The sequence below is a fragment of the Natrix helvetica genome (assembly GCF_964273705.1).
Source record: "Natrix helvetica genome assembly, chromosome: 5".
Classification (NCBI taxonomy): Eukaryota; Metazoa; Chordata; class Lepidosauria; order Squamata; family Natricidae; genus Natrix; species Natrix helvetica.
Window position 1 is genome coordinate 42172171 of NC_138551.1, and position 14028 is coordinate 42186198.

Here is a 14028-nt window from a genome sequence, read left to right on the forward strand (position 1 = left end):
ATGTTGTATGAAAGCCATATATATGGCTTTCTCTTTCAGCCCTTGCATGCCATTTTGAGATGGTGGTTGCTATAGATCCAGCTCATGAAATCCCAAACCTGAGTGATTTTTGCAGGACTGCCATAGGGTTGCTGTTTGGGTGATCAGAACTGGGGTGGAGCAGGACTCTGAGATTAGGTGGCTTGGGGGAAGGAAGAGGACTGATGCTCCTTTCTCATCATTTCTTTCCAAGTCATTTGGAGCCAAAGAAAGAGGTGCAATCCTATCCACTACCACATCATATTCTCCCACTTCAAGAATGGAAGGCAAGTATGTGCTTTAGGCTGCACCTTCTGCTGTATGGCTATTTCAAGGAGGAGAATTAGAGCAAACGGCCTATATAGGAATGAGTACAGTGGATGCAAGGTTCTAGAGTGACTGCAACAGGAAGGTGCCCTGCCCAAGCCTGGTTAAACCCTACCATCCCCCCACCTGTATGTGCTTTACCTGTACAAGGTATATATAGATGTGTATTTCCAGCTTTTCTTCTGTTCAGGGTCTGAGTACAGTTATTTCTCTCAAAGAGAAATAAATAACTTGCTATTGGCCTTGCTATTGCTTTCCTCGACACATTTCTCTGCCTAAAGTGACGTTGTCAGCCCTTTCTCCTTGAAAGGCTTATATCACAATTAACAAGGATGTTTTAAAAAGAAAAGAAAAGTTGCCATTTAACAATTATCTACTCTGGATAAATAATGGTTTCCGGCTTCTCAAATATGAAGAATGAGTGAGGAGCACTGAAGTTGAAAAATGTACATGCACTTGGAAAAGTTTGAGTCACATACTTAGTTATGGGGGAAATTATTTCTGAAGAAATGTTGCAAAAATAAACTATCTTTATTTGAAATTATTTAAACACATAGATTTTCAGCAGTTTCCATTAATAAGAGGAGCTATTATGGAGACAATAAAAACAAAATCTATTCATAATGTGGATACCACTTTTGATGCCGTTCGAAAAACGTGGAGGAAGATTGTGCAGCTCAAAGTAGTGTTCTCTCTTGAAAATAATAACATTCTTTTCAATCTACTCTTCTAGGGGAAGGATGGTTTGTTAGATTTATGTATCCAGACAGCCACCCATACATGACTCTGAGTGGCTGAAGCCCAAGATCACATAATGTAGGCCAATATTTATCATCCTTGGCAGGACAGAGAACAATGCTGGCTAGGGAATTCTGGGAGTTGTCTCTATACAGTATCTAAAGCTGCCAAGGTTAAAATTAACTGGTGTAGGTCATCCTTGCTCCCTAGCAGCATTTCTTTTCAGCTACTGCAGTGCAGTAAGTATTTTAGAAGGCTATGAATATAGTTACAGTATCTGATAACCTCTGTACAATTTCAATAGCCTGAAGGGATAGCTGGCACAGCAAGAGAGATTGGGGCAAAATGATGAAAGCAGTGTTATGATATCATGATGCAAGCCAGCCCTTTTTGTGTGTGTGTTGGGACACCACACACAACTACAAAAAGGTAACGCTTTCAGTGCTGCTTTTTCTGACAAAAATACGCTCCTTCCAATGTTGGAAGAGTAGCATTTAAAATACATAAAATACTGAAGGATTTGGGAGAATGTGCTGCCAAGCCACCATCTGAAGGACTCTTTCAGCTGTATTTTTAAGCATTCAAATGAAAGAAAAACATGGTAGCCTGTCTTGCCAGTTTTGATTATTTGTGCTTTCCAGTGGTTTCTAAGTTTGCTATGGGGTGGATGGGGTGAAGAGAGATAAAGGATTAGAAAGGAAATGGCGCCTAGGACTATTTAGCCCTCTGCTTCATCAGAGTATTGACAGATGTACTGCTTAGTTTCCCATATCCCAAGCATGCACATATATATACATGAAGGTGCTATTCAAATATCAGGCATGAAAGTTTCACATGTTGTACCATACTGACCTGGTTTCTTTGGGAAATATTTTGCTGTGTTTGGTAATATAAGATATTTTGGACTAAGTTCCTCCCAATGTCTGACATTAGCTATTCCAGCTTGGGTTCTAATTATTGAAATAGCTAAAGGATTCTGTGTTGCCCATTCCTGTTTTAAGAAGTGAAATTTCTATCCTTTCTCAGATTAATGGTCTTGGTCACCACTTTTCATTTGCTAGTTTGGGCAAAAATGCCACGAATTCAGGCCAAAGTTGTTCCCCAGTCTTTGGCCTTCTAGAGGTTGGGGACCACTTATGAGGTAGAAAGTAGACCTTAAAATCAAGGGATCTGCCTTAATCAGAATTTGGAGCAAGCATTTTCCATTCGAGCCTCCTGTCTGTACTGTACCTCACTTATCTCAGAAAAATCACTGTAATTTCTGGCTTATGTCTCATTCACTCACATAAACAAGAGGATTCTTAGAATTAAAAACATTTAGCATAACAGTTAAGGGTTTCTTGTAAACAGTAACACAAATAAATATGTGCATAAAAATACATCACAGTACCATATTATACTAATTATAAACTCATTATGATTATTATATCGAAGTCAGCTTCCTAGCTCTCTAGCTCTGTGAGAATGTCTATAGTGATAGCACTTTCAGTCTCTATGGCTTGATAGTGACTGCTACAGATTAGTTCTATTAGTTCTCCTGTGATGCCCTGGAGGGTTGGTAATGGGAGATCACTATTGGGGGGGAGGGGGGGCGTCAACATCTTCTCTGTTCTTACGTGACAATGCAAGAACCAGCTATGCAGGCTGAAGTGACAAAAGATACAGTTGTAAATCAAGTTATCACATATCTTTGTAATCTGATCTGTACAAATGAACTGAGGGTTAAAAACACTTCCGAAAGTTGCCTATTTCTTCTGTTCACATAAGCCACAGACACATCCAAAACAGCCATTGATAATTTGGAGAGCAGCCAGGAACATTTCAACCATGCTGATGACTAGGAGGGAAGAGAAGAAATACACATTCCAGCCAACAATATTCTGTGGCTTGATGCAAACTGAATTCCAAAGGGAAGGATCATACAGGTAATTCTGAACCCTTAAAAGAAGCAGATTTTAAGTAAGTTGTAGAATTTTTTTTTTCTAAAGCAGAGTTACGAGGGGAGGGGAAGAGTCCTTAATTAATAGTATTTTTTTCTGTATACAGTTCTAAAATATTAACTAAAACTTTATTAGCCTACTAAATATCCAGCACTTTGACTATTTCTATTGTCAATTAATCTGTTTCTTCCAGTGGTGAAATTCATTTTTTTTACTACCGGTTCTGTGGGCATGGCTTGGTGAGCGTGGCAGGTGAAGGATATTGCAAAATCTCCATTCCCATCCCACAGCCAGAAATGGTATTTGCTGGCTGTCTGAACTACTCAAAATTTCTGCTACTGGTTCTCCAGAACCTGTCAGAATCTGCTGAATTTCACCCTGGTTCCTTCCTAATTGCATTGCCTCATAGATATCTCTCTGCACTGATTTAGTAAGTTTGGGACAATACATTTGAACCAAATATAATAATAGCACTGATTTACTGCCTTTATTTTGGATTCTTTTAAATGTTCTTTAAAACTTTTTCCGTTTTCCATATTCCAATTCAACTGACCCTCCACCTCATCCTTCTCCCCACTTGTACCCTTCAGCTATATCAAGACTACCACTTCAAGTATGCTACCAGTATGGCTAAAATCTGGGGAATACTCAATTCTAAAACCTCAGGATAGTGCTGGATTGAAGTCAGCTGTCCCATGCAGATCTTCTATTTAAGTACTTGTCACTCATTTTTAATAAAAAACACATGAGCCATTTCTAATGTGAAAATCTACCTGTAGAGGAATTTGTCTGAGAACCTGAGTTCGTATATTCTGTCTTCAGGCAATTATACACAAAGTGTCACCCCCACAAAGCAAACTTTTGCAAGGAATGGTTTCCTGAATCTACCTAAAGGCTATCTGCAAGTTTGAATTATTTAAGCAAAGCTGCATCTAAAACAATTATGAGCTAAGCAATATTTTAAGCTGGCCCGTGAACTTCAGTCACCTTACCCGTGGTTGAAGACAGGGTAGTCCATTTCAAGAAACGGGTAGCCCCACTGTTGCACCTTGTTGTGATTGAGGGTGGAATTATAGAGACAGAGAGGTCCCTCCGTCAAGCCTGAACCAGACAAAATAAAACAAGTTGCTGATCCTAAGAGGGCCAATCCTGATAGCAGAATGGAAAGAAACATCTGTAGGCAAAAGAGGCACAGAAATTAATTTCAAATATACAAGACAACATCTATTACCTTCAGAGCTGTGAAGCGGTAAGATGGAGACTGGCTCTACAGCATGTCAAGAAAAAAATAAATATGACATCTGTTACATTTCAGGTGCCATTTTTTTCTCCGCTTCCACTGCTCCTGACAGGGGAGCAGAATGGAGAGAGAACATAATGTGTAGATTTAGATTTGAATAAGAGTAGGAATGTAGGAAACAGTTATAGATGGTTTAGATTCAAAGTTTTTAAAAAAACCTTCCTTGACAACAGGAGACTGTTAGCAGTGGAAGCAATTGCTGAGGATAGCATCAGGCTTCTCCCTTGTATATACTTAAGGAGAGAGTAGACAGCCACCTATGGGGATGCTCCTGACTGGACCTGAACACAAAGGTGGCCTCTTTCAGTTCTATGATTTTACAGTTTTATGGATTTCAGTGTTCAGTTCTTTACAAAGGCAAATAAAAATGATATCCTCCCTTTATTTATACTGCTGAAATTAAGGCAGTAAGACAGAAGAGAACAGTAACCAGAAACAGATTTTTATGGAAAATGATGGGATGGAGAGGGGATGACTTTATGTGGGTTATAGGCGTGCCCTCTCAGCTTTGTCATGATGGAAATGTTCACTCCTAATTTAGGATTTAAGTCAAAGCTCCTATATCATGTCTTCTTTAGTGCTGAAAAAAAGAGAGCACTGATAGAGATTGGGATTCTGCCTTCCTTTACTAGTGCATCTCACTTACTTTGTCCATGTCATGTGGGGGAATTCAATGAAGAAAGCAATTATGTTTGGAAGAGTTAGCAGTAATAGGATAACTGGCCGCCAAAGAACATTGTGGCTAGACACTATCAAAACTGACACCAGCCAAAGCATAGAAAAACTCAAAGGAATAGTGTAAGGTTGGAAGATGTGGAGTCAGACTTGATTGAACAGATAATATCATCCTCATTCCTTTACTAGTGATATAACCACAGCAATTGAGGTAATTGGAACAAACAACCCAATGTTAGAGAATGTGTCCTTGTGGAGTTTTGTTCAGGATTCTTTTTATTTTCTAGAATAACCTCTTGATTTTTAAAAAACAAAAACGAAGGAACAACACAAACAACTTCCAATTGAAAACTAAGGACTTTATGTAGGGAAGGAAAAGTTGGCCCAGAAAGACCAGAGTCTAATTTTCACTCAGGTGTAATGGATATCCATGAAGTTCAGGCAATTGTTCTCTCTCAGCCTAATCACTCTCACAGATGCGTTATGAAGCTAAAATGAGGCAATCTCTTATATTTACCATCCTTGATGACTTAGGGTCAGGGACGTGCGGTCAGGGGAGGCAGGGGAGGCAGAGCCTCACCGCTCTCATCATGAAAAAAAAGGGGGAAAGGGAAAAGGCACACGTGGTCCGATTTCCTGCCTTCCTGAGTCAACATGAAGGGGACCGGAGCGCGCGAGCCGTGGGACCGTGGAGCACGCTCCATGGTCCCCTTCATGTTGACTCAGGAAGGCGGGGAATGGGACCACGTGTGTAGGAGGCTGAGGCTGCCTCAGCCTCCTGTACACATGGTCCCATTCCCCGGCTTCCTGATGATGTCACCAGCCTCACCAGCCATAAACCTCACCGCACGTCACTGCTTAGGGTACATGCAAAATATAAATGCATAAAATCTGGCTTATATATTTACTGCAGGATATAGCTTCACAGTATCATATTTTATTTTTCTACTGCAACTATGAATCTAGAACAAGGCTAATGAAAACAAAACAGACAATATTATTCTTAAGATGCTTCTTTTCTCTGAGGGTGTAACTATTTAAGTCCTCTATTGCTTTTTTCAACTATGGGAATCATTTCTGACGTAGAGTGAGAATTTCCCCCAAGATCTACTAATTAAAACTGGAAAGTTTTTGTCCACAGAAAGAGTCATCAACTACATCTCTCTTACCTTACAGCAAGTTCCTGAGCTGCTGAAGTACTTCCACCTCCATCCAATACCTGTGATCTGAATTGCAGCAGGAAAAACCTACAAGAACATAGTTTGAATTGAACAGTATTCTCTAGTGTCCTACAGAGTTTATAAAAAATATTGTTTTGAGATATTATTATTAAGGGTTGTCACACAGTCACCTAAATGTTTAGGCTGGGTTTGGCATCTTTCTCTATTATTATTATTATTATTATTATTATTATTATTATTATTATTATTATTATTATTATTATGTGAGATCCTCTTATGTTAATCATTCATTTGTTCCTTTTCCTTTTCCTGGAGTTGACCCTCTCCTACTTTAATCTCAGTAGAAAGAACCCTGTGAGTAACCTACTACTAGATAAAGTAGAAGAATGTGGGTTAGACAGCATCACCGCCAGATGGATTCGTAACTGGCTGACTGACCACACTCAACGTGTAGTCCTCAATGGAATTGCATCTACAAGGAGGGAGGTATGCAGCGGAGTACCCCAAGGCTCTGTTTTAGGCCCAGTACTCTTCAACATCTTCATCAATGATTTGGATGAGGGGATAAATGGGGAACTCATCAAATTTGCAGATGACACCAAGCTGGCAGGAATAGCCAACACTCCAGAAAATAGGCTTAAGCTTCAGAAGGATCTTGACAAACTTAAATATTGGGCACTATCTAATAAAATGAAATTCAAGAGTAAGGTTCTACATTTAGGCAGGAAAAATGAAATGCACAGGTACATTATAGGTGGTACCTTGCTCAATAGTAGTAACTGTGAGAGGGATCTTGGAGTCCTAATGGACAACCATTTAAATATGAGCCAACAGTGTGCAGCAGCTGCCAAAAAAGCCAACACATTTCTAGGCTACATAAACAGAGAGATAGAATCAAGATCACCTGAAGTGTTAATACCACTTTATAATGCCTTGGTAAGGCCACACTTGGAATACTGCATTCAGTTTTGGTCGCCACAATGTAGAAAAGATGTGGAGACTCTAGAAAGAGTGCAGAGAAGAGCAACAAAGATGATTAGGGGACTGGAGACTAAAACATATGAAGAACGGTTGCAGGTACTGGGTATGTCTAGTTTAATGAAAAGAAGGACTAGGGGAGACATGATAGCAGTATTCCAATATCTCAGGGGTTGCCACAAAGAAGAGGGAGTCAAACTATTCTCCAAGGCACCTGAAGGTAGAACAGGAAGCAATGGGTGGAAACTAATCAAGGAGAGAAGCAACTTAGAACTGAGGAGAAATTTCCTGACAGTTAGAACAATTAATCAATGGAATAGCTTGCCTCCAGAAGTTGTGAATGCCCCAACACTGGAAGTGTTTAAGAAGATGTTGGATAGCCATTTGTTTGAAATGGTATAGGGTTTCCTGTCTAGGCAGGGGATTGGACTAGAAGACCTCCAAGGTCACTTCTAACTCTGCTATTGTATTTTATTATATTGAGTAGGAGAAGCTAGAAGATTGTAAGTAGCTTAAAAGTAATGCATGAGCATCCAGGACTGAATATGAGTCTCCCCAGTCTTAGTCCAAAAACTTTACTACCTCTTAGATCTTCTTATTTTCCCTTAAGACAGAGGTGCATAGCCCTATGATGACAGAGTGGTCATACTTAACATGCTTGGTTAGAGCAGGCTTTTTAAGAAAAACCTTAACCGTTGTCCATTTCTAAGCTATGATAGAAATGTTTACATTTTTCACAGAAATTGAAGAAACTTCACATTTTGAAAAAAATAAAAAAGGAAGACAACATGGCTATAAGAGGATTCACAATTATGAGTCACTAGTATCTAATGTAGGCCTTCCCAGCCTTGAGCTGCAAAAATCCAGATGGCTATCCGATGGCAGCAAACTCAAACTGTTTGCAGACATTATGCAGTTGCCCAGTTTTTTTATTTTTGCAAAATGTAAAGATAAGGCTGGCTTAATCCAGCGCAAACTATTTCTGATATAGAATTTATAAAATAGGTGTGTGTTCCAAAGCCTGGAGAATTTTTGGAGTTACAGTTCCAATATTTCCAGAATATTTCTCACCTTGAGGGAAACTGGCTGACTTCCAAGGATGAGCAGAACTAATTTTAATATACCAAAATTGTTTCACTTCACTAAGCTGTGTGGAAGTAATGGCAATTTAAGATTGACACTCAAGCCCTCATAGGAAATTATGGGTCCTTAATATAGTATTCCTTAAAATGTGTGAATAAACATGAGCTAGTTCCAGGATTTGTGGATTGAAAGGATGAATGTGAATCAATATAGTAAGTTGAATACACCTTTTTTTGCTACGGCTCAAAGAGTAGAAAGTTAACTGATAGTTTGAAAAGGCAAACTTTCAACTAAATACACAGAAACATTTCCTGACTATGGGAAGTAGACTACAGTAGCATAGATTGCAATAGGTTAATTAATTTTTCTTCTTTACAGATTATGAAGCAATTGTTGGATAGATGGTTATCCGATACCATAGCAATCAATGATTCATATTTAATGAGTGTATACATTGCACTAAACCATAGTTTAATTTGGTTTCGATTTAATGTGTTATGTCATTATAAACTATGGATTCTTAGTATGTTGAGCTGAGACAATTATGGTTTGGTTAATAAAACCATGGTTAAACATGTTTAAATCATATTTAAACAAACTATGAGAGTTCATTCGGTGTGGTGATTAAGGCACCAGGCTGAAAATTGGGAGACTATGAACTACAAGCCTACTTTAGGTGCAAGACAATTGGGTGTTCTTGGGCCAGTCCCATTCTCTCTCTTTGATATGGAATGTGAGGCCTTGGAAAATGGAAAAGGAAGAGATGCTGCCTAGGAAATGATCAAAGAAAAGGGGGAAGAACCAGGGGTGAAATTCAGCAGGTTCTGACAGAAATTTTGAGTAGTTCAGAAAACCAGCAAATACCACCTCTGGCTGGCCCCAGAGTGGGGTGGGAATAGAGATTTTGCAGTTTCCTTCCCCTGCCACGCCCACCAAGCCATGCCCACAGAACCGGTAGTAAAAAAAAATTGAATTTCACCCCTGGGAGGAACCCACAACTGAATAACAGGCAGAGAAAGAAATTTAGAAAGGATCTGCTCTAAGTAATCAGGCAACAAAAAGAGACAATGGAGACTTGTACTTTCAGGCTTGCAAGGTTGTGTTACCTCATCTTGTCATCCTGGGAGGCTAACACAAACCTAGGAAGAAGTCATGGGTAAACCATTTCTGAAACATTACCAAGAAAGTTGCAGGGACCTATCCAGCCAGTCACCAGAACCAATGCGGACTCAAAGGGACCAAAAGACAAACAAACCAACAAACCAACAAACCATGGCTTAACATAAAGTCTGAATTCAGCTTATATCAGCAAATGTGTAAATTCTGGTTTCCTGTTCTAGCCAAATATACCATCCAACAAAAAGGTTATTAAGAAAACAATAAAATATACATATGCATGCATATACACAATATGCATCCATTATTTCCCACAGATTCTTGGGCAGGATATATTTTAAAAATTGTCTACTTACCAGCACGCCTCCTCCCCATACCCCTGGCATTAGCATTGCCCTCTTGGATATTTGGCCCAGGCTTAGATAACACCATTCCCAATTGGGAAAGAGTAGGAGAATATTAGCAGTAATGGAAAGAAAGCCCAAGATAAGGAGGCATGGGCCCAGGATCCGAGTACAAGTCCCCACACACATTGCAGAAGAGAGTCCTGGGGAAAAAATGAAATAGAGGGGAAAAAAAATAACATCCTTCCTTGTCCTCAAGAGGTTGAATCCTGAAGTAGTAAGTATGCTGAGAGTAAAGACAGTGATAATTCAAGATGCTGTTAGTCTATGATACATTTCTGATCTAAACTGAACCTACCAAACCGTTACGGGGCTAGTTACTGGCAGTACTCAAGCTTCCTAACATGTTCTGCTTGCACTGGTTTATACCAGAAGGAAGCAACTTTTTGCTTCTATACAGAGTACCTTGTCTAAGTTCCTTTGAAGCTTGCTTAGCATTGTCAGCAGCAGATCATTTGTACATTGAAAATATCAACTGAAAGGACTGTGTTGTAAACAGGAGATAGGCGGTGTCATATCTTTACCACCTATCTCCTGTTTACAACACAGTCCTTTCAGCAGTTCCAAGAAGGCTTCACATACATTTGCACACTTTAAACCTGAGGGCATAGATAAACCTCCAAGTAGCCTCAACAATTCTTAGAATGAGTGCTAACAACCAAATGACTGCAAGGAATATAAATTCTTCCATCCTCCACCATAACTGAAGAAGCCTCTTGGATGAGAAGTGAAATGTCTTCAAGGAAAAACAAAGTCCAGTTGAAAAAGCACTTTTGGGACAACATACATATTCCTGTCCTCCTGTTCACATTCTCTCACAATGGACACCTCATGTGGTTCTCATGTATAAAAGCTCACTGGGGCAGATATTCTCCATCACAACTTGTAGGAAAATATTGATGGTTAGTCACAACATCCATAGAAGCAGCATTTATAACTAACCATAATATGTAAGCCTTTGGTCTTTATTGTAAACAGTTTCTTTGATTTTGCTCAGTAACCTTGAAATGGACCAGCAAGTTCTTTCTTTATAGAATGGCATTGCTTACTACAACTCCTTAGCTTGTTACCAGTCTCTTATGCTACTTTAAATATTATTTAAAGGGATAAAAATAATATTTCAATACTCCCAATAGCAATGTGCTCCTCTGTCAAAGTGCAGTGCTTGGGAATAAAGTCTGGTTCTTGCATAGCAATGTAGCACAAAATTACAGTATTTTAAATTCACCTAGAAAAGTCTTGAACCCCTTTAGGAAGGGAAATGACAAAGCAAACCACAGTTTAGGATTTCTGTGTAGAAGTTTTTTATTTCTTCTCCCCCCAAACAAATTAATCAGAACTTTGAAAATTCCTTCTTCAGAAGTTTTTCTACTTACTTTTGATAAACTGAATGCAGATGAAAGGAGCTGTAGGGCTACTTAGAGCTTCTTCCCACCAATGGTTGCTGCCAGTATTACTAGAGATGATAGAAGTTTTTCTAGACAAGGCATCAAAAATTGATGACTATTTATAGCCTTCAGAGTACAGGAAAGCATCAGTGCCCTGTTTTTCTTTATCCCTAGATGGTTAGGTTTGAACTTCCCAATTTTTACACATCAATCACATGCTGTATCTCCCCATTATGGAAACTTAATGTAATTTTAGAAGAAAAAAATCATTTGTCGGAAATGAGTAATAAAGTTTAAAGATTGTGTGAGGAATTGGCATATGCATAGGGAACTCATATCCAACACTCTTACAACACACCATATACTTAAAAATATAATTGCTGATTATATCATTCTGTTGCAATTAAGTTATAAAGAGTCTGATACCATATGATAATACTTAAGACTATCAGCTTTTATTGAGGGAGGCCTAACTGATCATGACAGTGGCTTTCTCACAAAAGCAACGCTTACAATTTTGTGTATTGTACCTGGGAGTAAGATTATACGAACTAATTAGAGATTATTCCTGGGCTAAAAGGTATAAAAAGAATTCACTGTGAATTCTTTATTTTTATTAATAATTTATCATGAGAAATAGTAGAGCAGACTTGGAATCTCTCCTACACTTGACTCCACTCTTCAGACCTATCAATAGCCTGACTCAGAAACTGTCCTTTTACAACCAATTTAACTAATCCATGGAATATTTTATGCAATTTTCTGGATTTATATAATACTAATTATAAGCTACCTCCCAATATGAATTTGAAAAATAAAATTGTAGCTAATGAAAGAGGATTGTTTTTCACCTTACGGAGGATAGTCCTATCTTTAAAGGTATCCTTTGTTTCAGTTGTGGGGATGCTTTTTAGCCCCAAAATTATGCATCTGGATCTATGCACATGTTTGTACCCACACCAAAGATCTTAATATAGCTGATGTTCCTGCAAAAGTTTCGACCCACCCATTCTCACACACAGTGTATGTATTTCAACATCAGGAAGAGGAAGCTTGATGTTAATAAAATTGGAAAATGTTGCAATTGTCTAGTGCTTTATTTCATTGCTTTACCCAAGGTTGACTCAGATCAGCTGTTTCCTTGAAAATAAAATGGCAACATATAAGCAATGACCGTGTGACCCCCCCACCCCCCACACAGCCTGCACCCTGCACATGCTCACGTGACCCCCCCGTGCCCTGTTTTGGGCCTAGTAGGTCTCCCTGCAGCCTCCAGGGACAAAAATCAGGTCATGGGGGATGCTGCACCCCCCCACGCATGCGTGCGTGCATGTCTTCCATATGCGCCCCTGCCCCCACAGATACACTACAAAGATGCAAAAATCAGCTGGCCAGCAGGAAACTGCATGCGCGGTGCAGCTGAGCTGGCGCAATGGCTTGGGTGCCTGCAGAGAGGGCTCTGCATGCCACCTGTGCAATATAAAACATATTGTACTGTTCAGTGTGCACTATTTAACTGTAACCACAAACGACAATATACTGTATTATTTAACCACTGCACTGCAGCAGTTCTTAAACTGGGGGTAATTCCCCCAACGAGGTAATTGGGTATCTCCTGGGGGTAACGGAGCCATTTGGAATTGGTTGGCTGTGAGTCATGTTTCAGACCATTGCTCTCAAGAGCCTTGTGTGAAAAAGTCTGTTGTTTGTAGGAATAATGACTTTATTTAAGATTAGAAAAGGGGGGAAATTGAGTCAAACAGTTTAAGAGTCATTGACATAGGCAAAACAACTTCAACTGAGTGAAAAAGACATTTTATATTTGGGCTGTAAAAAGCTGGAGAACTATCCAACCAAAGTGATTTGCCATTCCCTGCTTCTTCAGACTGAGAGTGGCCCAAGGCCACCCAGCTGGCTTTATGTTCAAGATGGATATAGAAGTCCAATTTCTCCAGGTTCTAATTTGATTCCTTAACCGCTGTACCAAACTGGCTCATTGGAGGAAGACCGCTAAATGGTAGTAAAAATAAATAGAAAAGTTTTTTCTTTATTGCCACTTTATGGCCATCTAGATTTTTGCCACTCATGTATGGATGACCTAACTATACAAGATTGTGTATAATTAGGTTATAGATTGTCATAATAGATTTAAGTAATTTCCAATTTAAATTAAAAGCAAAAATTATTCAAGCATTTGCATAATTAAAAACACAACTGAAGTTTTCATATTGCTTTAATATGGGCTAAAATTTATATATGTTATAAATAGTTACTTATATATTTACATATGTATATTCATTTGAAATATATAACTATGTGTACATTTGTTTCAATTTATACCCTGCTTTTCTTGGTTAATGTCATTGTTACTTATGCAATCTATTATTAAAATAGACTTCACAAGCAAGATTTGTATTAAGAGTATATTTAAGGACTTTCTTACATGTAGTAAAACCAATTACATATTTCTTACTAATTATATGTTAATCTGATATAACTCCTGTTTTTATTTAATAAATTTATAGCTTCCATTTTTGTACACAAACAAAAAAACTTTAGTCCATTCTGCCCCATCCATGGTCATTGTTCTTCCAAGAGTCCTCAGTGAAAGACTTCAGTGACAATAATTCCCAGTGGCTGGGAATGTGGAAGCTACTTAAAATATGAGCAATAGATTTGATATGACCAGAAAATTATATAAATAGTTTCTGGAAAAGTAGTGGGTGGTAACTAGTTGGTGTTCTTCACACAGTCTGCTGACGTGATAAATCTTGTAAATATTGCACAAGAATGACAATTATAATTAGTCTTTGAATCAGTGCTTTGTTACAGTTTTAGTGCTCATCATGGTGACTCTTCAAATCTCACTATCAATTTGAA

General features: G+C 38.6%; 1 protein-coding gene across 2 annotated transcripts; it reads right to left on the reverse strand.

Annotated features, from left to right (window-relative positions):
• Positions 1 to 851: 851 nt before the first annotated feature.
• On the reverse strand, positions 852 to 11272 carry TM4SF19 (transmembrane 4 L six family member 19). 2 transcript variants are annotated; one of them, XM_081953589.1, is made up of 5 exons: positions 11137 to 11272; positions 9713 to 9903; positions 6168 to 6245; positions 4016 to 4197; positions 852 to 3021 (listed from the first exon to the last, which is right to left on the reverse strand). In XM_081953589.1, the coding sequence occupies exons 2-5, from the start codon at positions 9887 to 9889 to the stop codon at positions 2829 to 2831; spliced, it is 630 nt and encodes a 209-aa protein (XP_081809715.1). In that variant the 5' UTR covers positions 9890 to 9903; positions 11137 to 11272; the 3' UTR covers positions 852 to 2828. The 2 variants fall into 2 exon arrangements, with proteins under 2 accessions (XP_081809715.1, XP_081809716.1); XM_081953590.1 differs by lacking the exons at positions 9713 to 9903; positions 11137 to 11272 and adding an exon at positions 10343 to 10425.
• Between the last annotated feature and the right edge of the window lie 2756 nt (positions 11273 to 14028).